Source organism: Aphelocoma coerulescens, chromosome 12 (assembly GCF_041296385.1).
Source record: "Aphelocoma coerulescens isolate FSJ_1873_10779 chromosome 12, UR_Acoe_1.0, whole genome shotgun sequence".
NCBI classification, from domain to species: Eukaryota; Metazoa; Chordata; class Aves; order Passeriformes; family Corvidae; genus Aphelocoma; species Aphelocoma coerulescens.
In genome coordinates this window covers 3,256,746-3,276,863 of record NC_091026.1, presented here as the reverse complement: position 1 = coordinate 3,276,863, position 20,118 = coordinate 3,256,746, and the positions used below count along the sequence as shown (strand labels likewise).

Below are 20,118 nucleotides of genomic sequence, written 5' to 3'. Positions count from 1 at the left end.
ACCCCAACCCTGCCTTGCCTCAAAATGGAAGGGTGTTAAAATTATTAAGCCAGGAAAGATGATAAAACTCTAAAACATCAAGCTCAAATATCTGCAATTTCTGGAAAAGATGATAAATTGAGATCCAGTGAATTGTTACAGGGAATTCATTGTTGTTATAAGTACCCTATTTATAATATCTTCCTGCATCTTCTTATGATATTATTAATGTAAATTGTACTTTTTATTGGCTATTACTAGAATAGGTTGTATGACTCAATCCTCTCCACCTTGTGAGAGGTGCTAACAAAAGATGTAAAAATAGCTCTGCTATTTGTTTCCAGCAAGTTATTTCCTCCTCATCTTCTCCACAAAGAGCGAGGAAAGGCCTATTTGTTCATTTCTTTAATTGCCCCAACCAGGGCATAATTGAGTCTGTTGCAGGAAATGTCAGAGAAGGGGGTAAAATGTTTTCAATCTGTTCAAAGAAATGTGATGAAAATGAAGCATTTATAATGTTTCCTTTCTAATCTAGGGAGGATCTCATCGACAAAAAAATCGAAAGTGCCGTTTCTTGTTTGCAGTCTGTGATTGAGCTGGGACGAGTGATCAGAGACAGAAAAACCATCCCAGTCAAGGTTAGAACTCCTCACATCTCCTGTCATACCTTGGGAATGTGGAACAGTTTTAAACTTTGGGAGAAACCTGGGGAAACTGAATAGTTAAGTTTCTGTTTTGTTGGGTTTTTTTTCCCCCCCAGTATCCTTTGAAAGAAGTAGTAATTATCCACCAGGATCCAGAGGCTCTGGAAAGCATCAGGTCTTTAGAGAAGTACGTACTCGAGGTAAGAACATGATGTTTAAGTGGATTGTGTCTGTTGGTTAGCTGAACAACCATCCCTGTTGATGATATTAACAACTCAGAGGTAAATGAATTTCCAGGGGAGCTGTAATGAAAGGGGCTATCAGTGGGTGATGTGCCAAAGTCAGTTTAGTGTAGAGAAATACTTAATCCTGCAAACTGACCACATGGGACTGAGAGGCTGTTGGAATCTGACCATTTTGCATTCTCAGAAACCATCTTCAAGGATCAGTGACATACAATTCTTATTCTGTTCCCACTAAGCCCTGGCAGTACAGGATCTGAGGGGTTTTTTCCTTGTGCAGAAATGGTATGGCCCTTATCCTGTGCCTGTTCTTGCAGGTTGAGGATTCTTTCTTCCCTTCAGTGAGGTATCTGTAACAACAGATCTGCTCACGTGCTTAAAATATGCTGTCATGTTGTGGTTGAAGTTGCCATTGTCAAGATCAGCTGCTTTACCTTGAGAGAGACCAAAAATGTGCATCTTCCCAAGGAGGGATCAGCTCACCTCACTTGTCCTGGTGAGGGCAGCCATGTCAGTCAGGGGATTTAGGAGATGAAGCAGAGGAAGACCTTCTGTTACATATAATTCCAGCAACACCAGCTTTCCCCAAGCATAAACACACATCTATGGAAAGTCTCTAAAAATTCTGCTGGGGGAATGAGCACTGGCTCAGGAAGTCACAGCTCAGTGCACAGGACCTCTGCATCAGTGCTGTGTGCTGCTTGCTTTTAGTTACTGTGGGAGTTAAATGCTTAAGAATTGTTCACTAGAGGAGTTTTTAATTAAAAAACAGTAATTGATTTGCAAGTGGGACTGTAAAGCTTTTCTGTCATGTTAACTTATTGATTATTGCTCTTAGACTTGGCAGTTATGATCCCTCGCTTCAGAATTGCTGTTATTATTAATCATAGTAATTTCAATATCTGGGTCTCTTCAACAGCAGAATTTTGTGAAATTTAGGCTAGTGTCTGTCCCATTTTTTGGATCTGAAAAGTGGATTTGTGGATTCTAGAGAATCCAGTTTTAAGGGAGATAAGGTTTGCTTCCTCAAATTACTTCCGGAAGGGTAGTTGCCAAAATTTGTTGTCAGCTTCTACAGCTAATGAAAGGTAACAGAAGAAGCTAACCATTTGTAAACTATTACATAATTGGATTGTACATTAGTGTGTTTTGATTTGTATTCCTCTGCTACTGCAGACAAAGGGGTCTCTTCTGGAGAGATGAGTTACAACAAACTCAGATGCCTTTGTGGAAGCACAAACACAAAGTACTGTCTATTGTCCTGGTTTTATTATGTGTCTTAAAATTCAACAAGCTGCTGCTGGAGCTGAGTGTGTGTTTTATTGTACTGCATGGCAATCAATCCTGTTGTTTACTGGATGGTGCAGAGCTAAAGAGGTCAGTGATTACAGGCAGGCTGGGCAGCATTGCTTGGGCTGCATTTGTAGCTTTGTTCATCAACCTCCTGCCTATTCAGAGCTTTGGAACCTTCAGTGATTGCCAGGAGTAAATTTGCAGATGCCAGAGGTAATGGGTAAGGAGAATTACACCATTTAATTTCGTGTAGTTGCTGACAAAAGAATTGGGAAAATATACTTGTCAATTCTTCAGAAATTTCATTCATTGCTTTTGCAGAAGGAGCTGTAGTCTTTGATCTGCAGTGCTGTTCTCTCATCTTCAGAACACAGCAAGTCATTTAAATAAATGGATTTTAATATTAGAACTCCCCAGATTATAGAGTTGTCATGCAAAAATAGCCAAGCTCACAAAATGAAATAAACCCAGAAGGCTTTTAGCAACTGGACACTGTTGCATTTTATTCATTTCTATTTGATGCCTTTTACAAGCCTGGGTCAGGACTTCTCTTCCCTGCTGCTTCCAGGGAAAGGTTTTATCTGAGTAAATTTGACTCTGTGCACAGTCAGAATCTTGTTTCCATCCAACTTTTGTATTCCTTCCAACCCCCAGCCCTGTGCAGGGCTGCTGTAAAACAGAGAAAATTGACTTCTCCATCAAACCCAGCGGCTGAGCCTGTGACAGGGCTGAATTATCTGACACGGGAGCTGTGGCTGGGGGGCCCTGCAGTGTTTCATTTCTTAAACTATTACATAATGAATACTTATTTTCCTTTTTAGGCTGCCTGCTTAGAGAGCCCAGCCCAGCTGAAGCACAGCATTTCTGACATTCTCTGTCTCTGTTCTGAAGACTGGGCATTGCTGGGGCACGTGGCACCAGCAAAAGGCTCTTGTATGTTCAGTCATTCCATGTACAGCTCTTCCAGCTGGTCATGGGAAGGGCTGGTTGCCTCAGTGTGTCCACATGAGACTTGAAAGATGTGTTAAGGAACTAATTTTGAGTAATTAGGAAGATAAAATTAAGAATTATTTGAAGTCAAAGCACTGAGACTGACATAAACAGACCTGAGATACAGATTTGCCTGTTTTTCTAAGACTCATTCTGGGTTTTTAAATGGATAATGTGTACAAAAGAATGATTTCCTAATCTAATTAGTATAGAAAACTTGTCCTGATGGAGTTGGCTTCTCTGTGATTTATCTAATCAGGCCCAAAGTCATCTTTCAATTTGTGCTATTTTTTGGATTATTATTTCTTTTCCCCCACGAGGTTGTCATTTACAACTCATGGGCTCATTTCCAGCAGCACCCCATTGAAACCGAATTTCTGAAGTGCGTAATTTTCATTAGATTTCCTAAAAGATGTATTAAATAAAATTAGATTCAGTTGTGTTCTTGGCTCCTCATGTCAGTAGGACTTCCTAGGGAATTAGGCTGCAGCTCAGAGGTTGTATTTAAGCATCATTTCTCAATCCAAATGTTTGGCTACTTGCTAGTCCTGTCATGCTGGTGCTGCCATTTACTTCTGCTTCCTCAATGCCTTGGAGTAGCTTGTTTGCCAAGTGCACCTGGTGATGCTGTAGGGTGGTGATGGGGACCACCATCCAGTGGACATTAAACACCAAATGCTTCAAGTATTGGCCTGCCTGGCCTGGATTACAGTGAAATGTAAATGCAGGTCTGTGCCTCACGTTTTCCAACCCCAGTAATAAACCCCTTCAGCTTTCTTCTCGCCAAAGTGTTCCAGCCTTGGTTTTTCCTCATATGAAAACAATGTTGTCATCTCAATCAGTTGCTGTGCCAAACTTCCCACAGCACCACTATGTTCCCTTCAGATATGGGGACAAGAACTGCACATGTAACTCAGAAAGATGGGCACACACACTCCTGCAGTGTCTGGGACCCCTCCTGAAGTCCATGCAGGTTTTATAAAGCTGTTTTTTTTTTTTATAAAGCTGTTTTCTTCTGCTGGGCACAGCCAGAAGCTTTTCTGAGCAGAGTGGCTTTCTGTGCAGTGGGGAGCTGGAATGAACAGGTAAAGGAAAGGAGACAAAATGAGGTTGTTTTGTACAACCTCAACCATTAAATGTTTGGTTATGGTTTCCTGGCTCAATGTGTACTGAGAGGACAGTTTCAGCAGAATTTCCCTCCTGAGCTCTGCCAGGCCATTGGCTCCAGCCACTGCACACAGAGGGAATGGGTTTAGCTCTTCAGGCAGTTGGGAGGGGGATATAAAAAGGGCTGTTGGCTAGGGGGCTGATTTGAGGTGAGAGCTGTCTGATAACAGAGACCTGCTTCCTGGAGGCTGAGGGTGGGGATGGGGTCTGCTGCTGAAGTTGGGTTCAGGCTTGGGTTCGTTTGCTCTCCCAGTGTTGGCCAGTGACTCGGTCCATAGAGACAAGCCCATACAAAACTTGCCCCTTTACACTTCCCTGGCGCTGTGGCCCTGCTGTGTGCCGGCCCTGGCTGGTGTTCAGCTCGTGTTCCGTGTCTCTGTTCCCGCAGGAGCTGAACGTGCGGGCGGTGACGCTGTCTGCGGACAAGGGCAAGTACGGGGTGCGGCTGCGGGCCGAGCCCGAGCACACCGTGCTGGGCCGCCGCCTCAAGGGGGCCTTCAAGCCCGTCATGGCTGCCATCAAAGAGCTGAGCAGCGAGCAGCTGGAGAGATTCCAGGAGACAGGTCTGTAGTGGGACAAACCCCTCAAGGATGGCAGGGTATCCTTCTGTGGGCTTAGGGGAGCTGAAGGTCTACTTCCCTCTTACTGTCCCTCTTCAGCTGTTATGAGGGAAAAATCTGGATTTATTATTTTTCTGGCAGTAGTTTAGAATTGGCCATGCACACTGATCTTAAACTGTTCTCTTCTTAAACTATTTCTTCCTGTCAGAGGAGGTTTAAGGTGGATATTAGGAAAAGGTTCTTTCCCCAAAGGGTGTTGAGCACTGACCTCCAGGAGCATTTGGACAACTCTCTCAGGGATGCACAGGGTGGGATTGTTGGGGTGTCTGGGTAGGAGTTGGTCCCAGTGATCCCTGTGGGTCCCTTCCCCCTCAGGATGTTCTGTGATTTCTAAGTGCTACTGTAAGGCCAAGATGAAGCAGAGAATAAGCTTTCTGTGAGACTGAATCAGATTGGAACTGAGTATTTGTGCAGTAGCTTTTATTCTAAAAGCATTCCTTCAGTTCCAGAGTTACAAGCGGGTGTGAATTTTGCAGCTATATCTGTTAGGGAACTGCTTAAATGGAAATTTGGAGTTGGTGGAGTATACAGGTTATTTTTAAGTTTTATTCCATTCAGATGGTTCCACACAAACAGTTGCTGAAGTGCCTGTATTTTAGTGATTTCTGCTGCCTGGAGAAGTGCTTGTGTGAAAAATGGGAATGTGGGATAACTCAGTGCTGCTCACTAGTGCTTCACTGCTGTTTGGCTGCCTTGCCAATGTATGCATTGCACATGTTTGAAGTCTGATACTTGGTTAAAGCTTTCTGAATTTAAAATCGGGGTTTTTACTTGGATGGTAAGGGATGCTCTCCATCTGCCAACCCTGCAGGCACCATTGTTGTGGAAGGACACGAACTCCATGGGGAAGATCTCCGCCTCATGTATCAGATGACAGAGGGATCTGCCCAGTTTGAGGCACACTCCGATGCTCAGGTATTTTACTGGTTATTTCTTTTGTTTCTTTGATTAAGGGAAGAGTTCCTTTGGAAGCAATAGCAGAATGGTGGGGTGAAAGCTGGCTTGGGTTTGTTAGTTCAGGTAGTTCAGCATGTCCCAGGAGTGTGTGAATCCTGCAGCTGTTCAATACTCTCTCCACCGTCGTATTTTTTACATGAGGAGCTCTCTGAAAAGCATCCTGAGCTCCTGAGAGTGTTAACTTCCACCTTGTTTCCAGTTTGTCACCTGTTCACTGGTGTTCTGTGCATTTGCTCAGGTTTTGGTGCTGCTGGATGTGACCCCAGACCAGTCCATGGTGGATGAGGGAGTTGCCCGGGAAGTGATCAATCGCATCCAGAAGCTGCGCAAGAAGGTGAGGAATCAGCGCTTTGGGACAAGACATTGTGATTTCCTTTTCAGCAATCTGGGCAATATGCAGCAGCAACTGCATTTTTAATTAAACATAAAGCCCTGTATCATTTCCTCGTGTATGACTTTCTGGTTGGATTCCCTTGCAGGAGCTCTAAAGGACGTGTAGAGAAAATTTCTGTGGGACGTGTAATTTTGGAAAAGATATCTGTGCAGTTAAGGCTGCAGAAATCATATATTGATAGAAAAGTCTGGGTTGGAAAGGACCTTTCTTCAGCATAAGACTGAAAATTTACAAATTGTTACCAAAATAGCTATTTTTTATATTTTATATATTTTAAAAAATCCTTTTTAGATTTTATAGATGTGTGTATATATGCACACACCTATGTAGAACTTTTCTTTTTTAAAAATAAAATATATACACACCAATGTAGATTTATATCTTTTAACTTTTTTACATATATGAAACTTACATAGATTTATTCCTGTATAAAATACAACCAGGAAGAAATGTGGCCATGAAAACTCTCCCATGTGTTAGTGGATGATTTAAATTTAGTTCTGTAATGCCATAAGGCCGTAATTTATTTTTGCTATAATGAATATCAAAATACTAAACCTTGCCTGAACTCCCATGTTTTAAGATTCTTGGTGTTTTGACAGAAGGGTGGTTTTTTTCTAAATCTTCTGAGGAAACTTCTAACAAATGCTTGATAAATATGTACTTCTTTTAACTTAACAAGTATTCCTCTCTTGGCGTGTGATCCTGCTGTCAGTAATGGTGTGTCTGTGTGTCCTGCAGAGGAACCTGGTCCCCACAGATGAGATCACTGTGTACTACAGGGCCCTGCCCGAGGGGGAGTACCTGGACACCATCATCCAGGAACACGCCGAGTTTATTTTTGCCACAATAAAGGCAGACCTGAAGCCTTACCCGGTGCCTACCTCAAAGGAAGTTCTCATCCAGGAAACAACCCAAGTAAGAAGGAAAAGCACTGCTTGCATAGTTCATCTGATTTGCTTTTAACCCAATAAATTGCCCCAGTTAAAGAATAATCCTGTCAATATTTATTTGTGGGATAGAGCAGATACTGTTTTCTATTTAAAACTTTCTGTATTAGTGTTTTTTGGTTTATAACAGAAAATAGTTGAGTTCTGTATGCTTGGTGTTTTTGAAAATGGAGCTGCTTGGATACCAGAGTAAATAAATGAGGCAGTTGCTTGTGTAAACCTAATACACAGTTATTTGTACTTGGATTAGTGCATTGTTTAAGCAGTCACAATATTGTTGCTCTGATTTTAGACTAATAGACTTTTGTATTAGAACTGTCCTTCGAGGCTAAACGTCACTGGTACCTCCTGGAGGGATCCTCAAAGCCTGGTGGTACCAAGGCAGCTGTGATCCAGGGGGTTCTCCAGGCAATGCCTGAGAGCAGGGCCCTGGTCAACACTCTGAATTTCTCTGGAAGAGGGTTCCTCTCAGATTTGCTTTGGCATTATATTTTGGGAGAGTGTCATCACTGCTCATCACTTGGAAAAATCAGGCTGTTTCCCTGCTTTCCTGACATCTGGTACAGGCAGATTCGTGTCTGAAGCACTGTCACTGAAGGAAGATGTGGGAAAAATCCCTATTTTATGGTAAATCATGTTTAGTGTAACAAGGCAAGATCTTAGTGTTGTTCATTGAAGAAAAATACTTTTCTGTGTTTGTTTAATAAAGCAATATTGAAATAATGGTAATCTCTCTCTTTCCCCAGCTGAAGGGATCAGAGCTGGAAATCACACTGGTCAGAGGGGGGGTGTGTCAGTCTGTTGGCCCAGCCTGTGCCTACGTCAACCTCAAAGTTTGTGTCAATGGGACAGAGCAAGGTAGGAATTAATATCCCCAGCTTGATTTGTCAGGGGTGGTGTATGGAAGAATTTGGAAAAGGTGTGGTGAATGCTGGAGCCTGAATTCATTTGAAAGATGGTGCAGCCTCCCTTCCAATAGGAGCTTCAAATAATTCTTGAAAATAAGTTTATGCAGAGCACAGCCACACCTGTCCATTATTTCTTCTGAGGGAAACACTCAGGTGTGCTCAGGAGTTGTTACTCCTGCTCCAGGGAGAGTTTGTGTGTGAGCATCTCTGGGGGGGGGTGCACTCTCTGGATTTGGGGATGTGTCTGAGAATTTATAATTCCTGCTGTAGCACTGTGCAGTGGGTGAGGCCTGGATGTGGAGGAGATGGTTTGAGAAGCTCAGATAAGAAGTACAGAGATAAAAAGAATACTTAAAACCAGAGAATAGCCTGACTGTATCTTGGGCAATGGACATGAGTGCAGTGATGTTACAACGGTGAGTTATATATTAAAAAAAAAAAGAAAACTGAATTCACTTAGGGAATTTTTTCCTGCATGTGCTGACAATTTATATATGGATGTAAGTGGGCCTTGTTGAACTTGATCACAGAGCTGCTCCCTGAGTGTGAATGAATCCAGCTGGCAAAGCTAGTGACCATCTCAGAGGGCACAGTCTGGCAGCTTTTAGCCAACATAATGCTGGATTACACTTCAGTGACATATAAATGGGACTGCCTTGTTCATAAAAGCAGATAGAACTTGTACACTATAAATCTGAAGTACACATCAGTCCATTTCTCTGTTTTCTTTCCAGCTAAAAAATTTTGGGAAGATGCAGTGTTGCCAGTTTTAAATTGGCTTAGAAACTCACTGGAAGTAATTAGCGTCATTAGAAAATCATTAGAACTGGGATATTGCTTCCAAACTGCATTTTAACTTCTTAATTTTGGTTTTAGATGGTGTGTTGCTGCTGGAAAATCCAAAAGGAGATAATACCTTGAACTTCACTGGACTTGTAGATGCTGTCTCCTGCATTTTTGGTCTTAAAAATTCCAAACTGACAGTTTTTAATGGAAACACAGGTAAATGGAGTATGACAAGGAAAATTGAAAGTCTTTCTAGCAGCAGCTAGGAGTCATTTACTGTATAATTATTTACTGTGTAATTTATATCTATCTAGCTAGCTATAGAAAATTGACAAGAAAATGGGTAAGGAAATACTCCATTTTATAGTACTTAGCTTATGAGGCTGTGTTTATAGTCACACCAACATGTTTCCAAAAGCTGCTGCTAAATGGTGCTCATCTGTTATCTTGCTTCCATTGCAGTTCTCATCAGGACAAAATGTGATTTATTTCAGTGTTTCCACTGGGCCCAGGCTATGCTGGATCTTGATGGCGAGCTGCCATCAGCCTTTCCATGCTTTCTTTTCCCTAATGCCTCAGTAGGCAGGGTGAGAACTTAAGCTGAATGCAAACTGTGATCTGTAGAAGAAAAATGTTGCCTTTCCATCCTGGGCAACCTTGAGGATCTCTGCATTTCTTCCTTTTAGAAAAACCTATGGAATATTTTTGAAGCTTGAACTTTAAGGCACAAGAATGTAAAAAAAACCCCAAACACTATAAAAATGGTAATTGGATGGCTACAAAAACTTCTATTAGTGGTTTTTTTCATGAAAATATTACTGAAGCACATCTGAGGGGGATGTGCTTGAATTGGCTGGTTTGGGGTGCCCCCAGGGCTGCTGAGGATCAGCAGTTCATGTCCAGCAATGACATCCATAGGGGAACAGTCTGTATGTCACTGTTGCCATCTCAGTCCTTAGTTTCCTTACTGGTCCTCTCCTGAGAGTATTTCTAGGATGGTGTTTTGGGGGTTTCCCATCTGGTGTCATCCATTAGTTCACTGTGATAAATCTTCTGGGTCATGCTCAGCTCAGCTGGATAGTCCTTTCTTACAAAAGGATTAATCTTTGCTTTCAGTTATAGGGGATTTAGAGGAAATCCTTCAGTATCTTCCTCAAGTTCCAGTTGTGTTTTGGAGGAGGAAATGGTTTTTCGTGAAATCTTTTTCCAAGTAGGAGTGATACAGTTCCTAGCAGTGTGGTCTGTGCCTGCAGAGGGAGGTGGGTACTGGTATTGTTCATTGTCACCACAGATAGTAAGAGACGACCTTCAAAAGGCCCAGAAGAGTTGGGAAACTCCCATTTCATTAAGGTTATAAGTAGTTTGACTCCGTATTTGGGGTTTTTCTTGCCATTTGCAGGACAAAAAGATGCAGCACAAATCCAGTAATGCCAAAGTCCTAAAGGAAGTGGTGGAGAAAGTTGAAACCTTCCCTCTTCCTCTGCTGTAGTAACAAAGGCTTTATTCCTTTCCATGTCACTTTTGCTCCTTAGGAATCACTTTGGCACTTCCCATCTTGGCATGCTGATTTTCACCTTTCACTATGTGTCACTGGTCTGGGCAGAGCAGAGTATTTTCCCAGCCCACTTATTAACTATATGGAAATTCCCTTGGAAAGATCGGATTATCAAATTGGCTTTTGTTGCAGTTTGTCAGAGATCTCAAACAACTATTGGTCAGCAGAAGGTATTGCTCCCTGGGGAGTCAGAGTTCAAGGCATGTGCAAGGAAAAATAGTCCTGAGTGGTGTCAGAGAATAGATCCGGAATTCCGGTGTTTGCTTTGGATACAATCCATCTGCTCTATCTGCCCAGCCTTGGCGTGGGTAACCTCAGGTAGGGCCTCATGGTGATTGCAGGGCCTCTGTAGGTGAGCAGGGATTGGAATCAGCTGCTCTGTCTAAGAGGAATTGCAGAGAAAGGTTGTGCACTCCACACAAGTCATTTCTGAATCGTTCCCATGTGTGTTAATAAAATTGGGACCCAGTAAAACTGTGTTTCTGGCTCCTCATTCCCTTCCTGTGGTTTCTAGGGCTGTCCACTTTACTTGCAGTAATTTATTATCTTGTTCTCTAATTGTAATGAAGATTTCCTTAGGCTTGTGCAGTGGCACAGGATCAGGCAGTTCTTATATTAAGGGAGGCTCAGATATGTCCTCTCCCTGCATTTCAGTGCAGCATTGGAATAATGGGATAAACATTTCCTCCCCAGCAGTGTGTCGAGGTATTTTGAGGAACTGCACAATCCCCAAACAAGGCTCTGGGACTTGTACTGACCTTCAGAAACTGAAAATAGAATTTGTCTCTTTCTATATGGAAAAAAAAAAAGTAATGCAAAGGGAAGAAGCTGGGCTCCAGTCAGATGGTAAAAAAAGTTGTTGTCTTTGACTTTTTTTCTCTAGATTGCTGGAAATTCCCTAAACTTCTTGTTTGGGATGCTTGTAGACTTGCACTCAGCTTTCATGGAAGTAGCCCATATTAAAGAAAACCTATTTAAAACAATTTCAATATGTTTATGGGAAGAAATGCATCTGTAGATCATGTAGGGCTTAAAAAAAGGGAGGGAAAAGGAACATGGGGCAAAAATCTCCCTACAAACTTCTTGATTCTTGTCTTATTTCATCTTTGATTTTCAGATGGCTGGTTCTTTAATCTTTAATTTTTAAAAGGCTGTGGGTCTGTAAGATACCTTAGGGGAGCATTACCACTTAAACCCCTGCTGCAGGGAGAACTGACTTTTAAAGTGATTTTGATGAACACTTGTAATACCTGCTTGCCTTCAAGTCTATTAATACATATGAAAAAATGATCCACTTTTTTCTTGCTCTTATGAGAGGGTTCTGTGAACAGGCTCCTCTGACAGCTGAGCTGTGCCTGAGCTCTTCCCTGGAAAAATGTCAGTGGTCCTGGAATGCCAAATGCTAATTTGTTAATTGGGCAAACCCCCCATTACTGCAGCTTGTGTCCCCTTGCCCTGCATGGATCCACAGGGATGCTGCCAGCTGGGGAGTGGCTAACTGGGAGTTACTGGGGCCAAGTGTTTCCAGCTCTGTTGACCCCCTGCTCCCCAGTGCTCTCTCTCCCCATGGTCTGAAATTGTGCTGGTTTAGGGCTGTGCTGGGAAAAACCTGCCCTGGCTCCCTTCCATTGGGTGAAATCTTGGTAATTCCTCTCCACTTGTTCATCCAGTTGTTTCCTTGCTTTCCTGGAAATAAAACCAAAAGCAAATCCCCTTCCTGTGCTTGAGCACGTGCCTGGCACCTCACAGAGGCCAGAGCAGTGTTTGGCTTTTGGTTTCTTTTTTCTTCAAACCATTACAACTTTATATACAAATATATAAAAGTTGATATTTAAAATATTTAAAAGTTGATATATTTTAGAATCTTAGGTGCAGCCTGAGGTCTTTATGCTTCCTTGAGCAATCTTGTAAACGCTTCCCAGTGCATCCCACTCGGTTCTGTGGCACTTGGCAGAATTTTGAGAGCTTGTGCTTGTGATTACTGTTCACTTTTTTGAGGGGTTAGGTTTTTTGAGGGTTTGGGGCTTTATTTGGGAGCTGAGTGTTTGTTTTAGGTTTTTTTTAATTTATAAGTTTATAAACTTACCAAGTGTATAAATTTACAAGTTATTCCCGTTGAGATTGTTTCAGGTGAAGTGATAGAAAATGAGCTTTGTACAGCTTAGGCTCTGTGACATGTGAACAGAGCTGCTATGGAATGAAAACCTGTTTGCTGGAGCTGACAGGTGTGCCTGTTCCATATGTACAGGAACACATAGTTCTGACAAGAAATTAAATGCATTAGTTCTCCTGGATGTGATCTCTGGAGCTCTTTGCAGCAGAGAGTGATGTTATTCCTGTGTATCTTTAATGCTGTGCCCATCAGTGGCTGTGTTTGACCTCAAGGCTCAGGCAGTGCTGCAGAATTCATTTTTGTCACAGAAACCTCATCAGCTTCTCATCCCAGGGATTGCTTCTGACGTTCTTGGGGACAGGGCTCCCGGTTTTTGGGTCTGGTCTTCCCCCATTCTCTCTGTCTGCCTGGCTGGAGCCATGCTGGATCATGAGCTGTGGTGGCATTGCACAGTCATGCAGGGGGCTTTATTCATGAGCCATGACTTTAGTTTTTTTGGTTTGTTTTTTCCTTTGTTTGTAGTTTAATATATTTAATATTAATAAATAGCCTGATGTTGCTTAGGAACACATCCCTAGTGCTGTTTTGGCCAGGGGATTTTTGGTGCAAGCAAAGATCACAGATCTTCCTGTAATGAGATAGGAATGGTTGGCTTGGGTGAATAATTCCTGCTTGTTTGAAGTTTGCTAACTATTTTTATTGCATAAGTCACTATGTGCATAATAAATGTTGTATAGGAGCTAATTTCCACAGCAAACCAAGCACCCCTTTGTGTTATTATGAAAACCAAATATTTCTGCACAAATTCCATCCATTTTTCCAACAGAGAAGCTCTTTCTTGAGGACAGGATTGTGAAAGGGGAGACATTCCTGCAGTGGGGTCGGGAGTGAGACAGCCTCACTGTCAGCTCGTGGCTCCTGGGATGGCCTGACTGCTGTCACTTTCTGTTGCAGAGCTGATAAACCAGACAGACCTGCTGGGCCTCAGTGGGAAGACTCTGCACGTGACAGCAGGGTCAGCCCCTGCCCTGCCCAGCTCCCCCAGTGCCCTGCTCTGCCAGTACATCAACTTGCAGCTGATCAATGCAAAGCCACAAGGTACGTGGGCTGCTGGGCTCCTCCTTCACAGCCTGAGCTTGCTGTCGTGCAAGTTCTGGCCCTTTTCACTTGCTGGTGCACAGAAGTACGTAGGTTTTCTCTGGTACATGGTGATTGTGTTTATTTTTTTCCTAGTACTTGCTTTCTGATAAGAAGAATATTTATACTTAGCTTTTATGCCTCTTCTCCTGAGAGAAAAAGAAAATCCAGTTTGAGATAAGGGGCAGCATATGAACATGAGCCCCTGGTCATTGTTTCCCTGTTTGTGACCATCAGCTCACCTGTCCAGCTTACTGTAAAGGGCTGAGTCTAAAACAGGCCAAACTTGAATGAAGAGCCAGCTCTTTACCAGGACATTGGAAACAGCCTGTGTAACGTTTCTTAGTGCCATCTAAAAGCAAAATGATCTGTATTATTCACCTGGTCTGGGTGTATAATACATATGTGTGTGTAATTCTGTTTCCCAGCTGCTAATCTGAAAGCTCTTGTGGGAGCAACTGAGTTGTTTTAGTAACTTGCTCTTACTCTGTGCCCTGGTATGAGCCCTTTCTGACACTACTGAGAGCGTGCAGGAGCTAAAAATGTGATTTTTTTTTTCCTAGGGATTTGATCATCAGTAGGTGCTTGGTGAGCTTCTGCACGTAGTGGTTTCTATGTCCTGTTGAAATATTTCATATTTCCCAGACCCTTTTATCATTTGACTCATGTAAGGAATTCTGCAAAGTTTTCTTCTGTTGGCCAAGCTGTCAGTCATCACTTACACTTCTGGTTCTATGCTTCATGAAGTTACTTTGTGAATATCTGTAGGCTGGTATTGCTAATTTCTCAGTACCGTGAAGAAATTGAGATGAAATGGAAGAAGAAATCCTAAATTTCAGTTTACCCAGATAAAATAAATGATTTCATTTCTTACCAATAGTGACTCAGCTGTTTTACCTTGTCCAGAATGCCAGAAAGGAACAGTGGGAACTCTCCTAATGGAAAACCCCGTTGGTCAGAATGGATTAACCTACAAAGGTCTTCTGCATGAGACAGCAAAGGTTTTTGGGCTCAGAAGCAGGCGGCTAAAGTTGTTCCTGGATGAAGCACTAACTCATGGTAAGCACAAACCTTTGGTTTGCTCATCTGAGGATCTTTGGAATTTGTTGTTGAAGAGCAGCTTATGTAACCTGAGATCCAGTTTAATTACTGAATCCACACTATTCACACGCTGGTTTGTAATTTTGCCCAGTAATTCAATATTAGCATAATAAAATCCTTTAAGCAAACATATAGATTTAGAAGTTCAAAGCTGTAATGCATTCCCTTCATGAAATGGCCAAGCCAAGTTGTGTAAAAGCTTTTTCCTTCTGCAGTAAAGGTCAGTCAGCAGTGGGAGTGGCAGTGCCCTGCTGAGTGACTGAGCATTGAATCTCCTCCTGCAAGTGAGTCTTCAGTAGGAATATTTTAAGAATCTGTTCAGACTTGTAACATTCATATTGTTGCATTATCTTGGACAGTTGGAGTGGGTGGAAAAGAGTGTTGGATCTCTGTTAGAGCAGTGTGGGTAGGTTGGAGTCAGTAGGGCACAGCCATCGGAGTATCTGGGAAGCGGGAAGCTTCAGCACACACTCACAGGTCTGAAATGCTAAAGAACCCCCAAAACCACAGACAGGTGGGAAACAAAGATCTCTGATTCGTGGGGAAGGTGTGACTACACTGTAGCCACTTGTGGTGCTGAAAAATTGGACCAGAATGATTTGGGACTTCATTTGACAGAGAGAATGGATTGGAAACTACATGGTAAAAACCCCAAGAACTCAAAACAGGGATTCCTGTATTCAGGAGGATTCAGCTCTTGGAATGAAATGACGCCAAGGGTTCTGTCTGCAGTGTCACAGTGATGTGGTTTACAAGCTGTTTGGGAGGGATCCATGCTATTTATGGGCTTATCACACATTATCTATCCAGAAGTTGGACATCCTGCTCATACTGGCCATCTTAGGGTGGGCTGAGCTTCCTCAGGAGGTGCTGTCAGTGGGGAGGCAGCTCTAGTCCAGCTGCTGAGAACTGGGGTCACTCAGCTGTCCACGAGGATTCAGGTGGGATAGATTGGAATCAGAGCAAGGAGGGGTGAGGGGTGGGGTTTGTTGTGGATTTTTGGCTGTTTGGGTTATTTTTTAATTTTTACTTCATGTGACCTGGAACATGTTTATCCAAAAGCCGTTTTTGTAGCTCAAATGGATCTCAGATGTTGATGAAACTTTCTAGTGGTAGTGGGAGCAAATGCCAAAAGTAATGTGCTGAGTGGTGTTAACAGAGAACTGGAGCCTGGAGTGTTCCAGCACACGGGGTGTGCTGAAGAAGATGAACCACACTTGGTCTGCGTAAACCCAGAGGTATTTGTGTGCAGCCTTGCTGCCTGGGGATTCAGGGATTCAGGCACTCAGGAACAAGGGATGTTAGGCACAGCTCCTCTTTGGTTCCTGTCACTGTTACAGCACGGGATGATTCTGTTCAGGCACTGCTGTAGGAAACGGCAGAGCTTTGAAAGAGGCAAGGAGCTGACAGGACAGGAAAATGTACAGGCAAAACAGCCTTTAAGGCTCAGTTGAAGTAAGGATTTTTAAAATGCCTTCACCTGAAAGGGAAGGGTTAAATCACTGTAACATTTGTAGTATGGATTCTCCAGAACTGTTTAAACTTTCATTAAGGTGTATAAAGTGACAGTTCACAGTGATGTGAAAGATCAGATTTGAGAACTCTTCCAAGGCCAAAACAACTGATTTGGTCTCTTTTAGATTCTGAACACAGAGAGCTTGGTCCCAGAGGTTTATTTGTGCAGCTAATGCCTTGTAGCCACACTTCTGCTATCTCAGATTTAATTATTAGCATTCACCTCCCTGAATAACGTTTTTTAAGTTTAAACACCGATGTCATTGTACTTTATCTTCAGATCTCTTTGTATGATAAATAAGTGCTGCATACAAAACACTTCGATGTCTCTAGAAAACATTAGGTCAGTTAATGTTTATCTATATTGTTGCAGCTTTGTAATCCCCCATTTATGTCCTGATCAATCTGTTCAAGGTCTTACCTTCAAAACAACAAAGCTCAGTCTCTTGAGTAGGTTTTTTGTGGTTTATTGTAAAAATAAAAATGTATTTGCTGTTAACTGTTTGAAACGTTTGATGAAAATAACCCATGAATTGGAAGGTTGGTGGCTGTTCTATAAAAAGGAAAAACAATCACTTGGTGGAAAATGAGTTATTGGTTTTGAAAAGGTTATTTTTATAAATGTTGTTGGTGCAGGCAGTTGGGCATCTGCTGTCTATTGCACAGAAACTGGCCAGCTTCTCAGAAACAAACGTGGTTTTACTCCCTCTTTGTAATGTTGGAAAACATGCCATAAATAAATGTCCAAGTGGTGAGTGTTGCTTATTCATGAGCTGGAGAGATGAGTTCCAGGTACCTGATAGATCCACTCTGGGGATGATGGGGACACTTCACGTGCTCCCTGCAAAGCCTTTCCGTGGAGCACAGAAAGGAGGGTGTCCCTACAGTTTGTTGAAAAATCAAATTTCCAGTTTTTAAAACTAATTGTTGTGATAAATACTGATGAAAATAGTAGGTTTGTGTAAGTTCCTAGTTTTTCAGGATCTTAAAAATAAGTATTTAATAAGACACTTGGAGACCAAGTTCACAGTTTGTTTTGCTGCTTCTGCAGACCAAACTTTTTTACATCCTGATGGAACATGTTCCTGGGAGGGAAGGTTAGTGAGGGAATAAAGCCCTAATTGCTGAATTGGATTATAGCTCCACTCTTCTAGCTCTGTGCATGGATATTCAGTTGCTTAAAGAGGACTATTACAATGGAAGAAAACTCCTGAAAAACAGTGCCATTTTGATCCATGAGGACTTCTCAGTTCTCTAATTAACACATGGCTTGAAACATCAGTGCAGACTCTGTGTGTTTATTCTAAAAAGGAAATATTTTTCAAAGCAAGAATGGGGCAGGAGACTGCTAAAAGGTTCCTCCTGAAAATCCCCAGCCAGTCTGGGTGTTACTAATGTGTCCTTTGTGCTAATACTGGTGCCAGATCTTTGTATTATCTTGTATTTGCTTGGGTTGTCTGCAGGGGTTCTGGGGTGTTGTGGCACTGTGACCCCAATCCTTGTTAATCTGGTTTCACCAGTGTTCCTGTGGTTACACCTGCCAAGTTTCTTATCACTCTGAACTTTCTTAGTGAAGAGGTTTCTGGCTTATTTGTTACTGAGGTGACTTTTGTTCCAAGGCTGTACCTCCCAGTATTCCAAACACTCTCCTCTCAGTGGGGCAGTTTGCTACTGCTGATGGGTGCTGGAAGCAAAATCAGCAAGCACCGGGCTGCTTGGGAAAAATTTCACATTTCACAATGTAATAGTGAAAGATCTCCAGCTCCTGCAGGCTTTGCAGGTGACTTTCCCTAGACACAAGTGGGATTACAACTCCTGAATCAGCCTATTGGAAGTGTGCTCTGTCCTTCAGAGGTTTGTTGGGACAATATCCTGTTCCAAATTCTGTGTATGTAGCTTTGAGAAGACTTAGGGAATTGATCCTGTATGATATGAAATTCTTCAGGCGTACTCAACAAGGTTCCAGCAGAGTTTTGCACCAGGTACTGGTACAATCCTTGCTTTACATATAAACTGTTTATGAGGGACTCTGGCTTTCAGTGCCTTTTGTTGTACTGTTCATATTGACTTCATATCATGGTGTTAGAGTTTTCTGAACTAGGTACTGCTCTGTCAGGATGTGAAGGTGAGAGTTGTGGGCTGATGTAGACTTTGAAAAGTTGTACTTTGGAACATAAACCAGGCTCTTCAGCTCTTGCAGGGACACTCCAGCCACGTGGTGACCCTTCCTTTCATGCACTGGGCTTTAACAGGAGGGAGTTTTGAGCTGGGCAGTTTCTGTCCCAGTCTCACTGTGGTGGAGGCAGCAGAAATGTCTGAATAAAGCAAATTTTAAAAAAGTTCATAGTTTTCCCTGTAAACAAGAGCACTAACTGTGTTGTTTCTCTCTTCTTTCCTTCGTTCAGAGATCACAAAGGATGTGTCCATGAAGAACCTGAACATGAAGACCCTATATGTTCATGTCATACCCACCACAGCTGAATGTTGAGAATTCCAGCTTTATGACCATGCAGACTTTTTTTCCACAAAAAAAAGAAGTTAAAGGAAATTACTATGCTTTTAGATGAACATCCAAGTATGGTACTTTTAACATCTCTAGTGGCACACAGGATGTTTTCTACCAGTGCATGTCTAAGATGCTGCTCTTTGGTTTTAAATACAATGTATTTTCATTATGTCATCTTAAAATGCTGTAAAAGCTGTTCAGAAACCTTAGCTATCTATGCAGTAATTTGCCTGAGAGAAATGGGACTCGTACCTCAGTGATGCTGTTCTCCGCCTGTCCTTTGTGCAGAGGGCATCTTTTCTAAACCATGGGTTACCTACAAGGCACTCTGATATATATCCACCATCCTACAACAGCTTTGTAACTTATTTAAGGGTTCTCCAGATTTGTTCATTCATACTCGCTGCATTTTCATCAAGTGTGTGGCTGTTTTATTTCAAATACTCCCTAATTTCAACACTTGGAACAATAAATTTGCTTCATCTCCAGACTCTTGCTTCCCTGAGTTCAGAGTACTTTGCTTCCTTAGGATTTCTGAAGAAGTAACCTCTTAGAGCTCTGTATGGATCAGGAACACCCAGAGACACCCGAGATGTGGCAGTGCATGGACTGAACACCAGTGACAATTTGGATTATGGTGCTGGCAGGTTTGGGGGGTTGGGTTGGTCAGGGGTTTGGGGGAGAGTTGTTTTGATGCAGAAGCAGTTTCAGATTGAAATTAGTTTGGGGTTTTAGTTTTTGTAATACTCAATACAGCTTGTCAAATGTTTCAGTGTTTACTCGTGTAGCTGCCGGCAGGGGAAGTAAGAGACCACCTCTGCCAGTTTGGGGGTCTTTTTGCCTGGTTCACCTGGAGATTTAAGCACAGCTGGGTGTTCCTGCACCTTCCTGAGGGTAAGTCAGTGTGAGCCTTGGCTGTGGACACCCTGTGCTGGGCAGGAGCTGCTGCCTGCACTCGTGGGCCTCCCTGAGCTCCTGAGAACAACGGGACACCCACCGCAAACGGGGGGAGCAGGGGAGTTACAGCCTGGGAGAACAGAGGCTTGCTGAGTGTGTTTTTCCACTGCTCTGTGTTTTTCATCTTTACACCATGAATAAAAACCAAAGCTTGTTTCTGATAACCCTGTATTAGTTGGAGTAACTATAAACAGCTGTTTTGTATAACTCCTGTGCAGTAGTGGGCTGTACCAAAATTGTTGAGACTCCTTTGAAGTGAACCAACTTCCTGGCACTCAGCTTACATAAAATTATTTTTATCAGT

At 42.5% G+C, this 20,118-nt stretch overlaps 1 protein-coding gene across 3 annotated transcripts in view; it reads left to right on the top strand.

Moving 5' to 3' along the window:
* Window positions 1–19,347, top strand: part of IARS1 (isoleucyl-tRNA synthetase 1) — an 89,293-nt gene extending 69,946 nt beyond the window's left edge. For 2 of the 3 annotated variants that reach the window (XM_069028403.1, XM_069028404.1), the window contains 10 exons: window positions 515–617; window positions 740–823; window positions 4,704–4,878; window positions 5,747–5,850; window positions 6,131–6,226; window positions 7,028–7,204; window positions 7,983–8,094; window positions 9,021–9,146; window positions 13,553–13,696; window positions 14,642–18,743. In XM_069028403.1, the coding sequence (XP_068884504.1) occupies window positions 515–617; window positions 740–823; window positions 4,704–4,878; window positions 5,747–5,850; window positions 6,131–6,226; window positions 7,028–7,204; window positions 7,983–8,094; window positions 9,021–9,146; window positions 13,553–13,696; window positions 14,642–14,946 (1,426 nt within the window). In that variant the 3' untranslated portion in view covers window positions 14,947–18,743. The other variant, XM_069028406.1, reaches the window with a different exon arrangement.
* The last annotated feature ends 771 nt before the right edge of the window (window positions 19,348–20,118 follow it).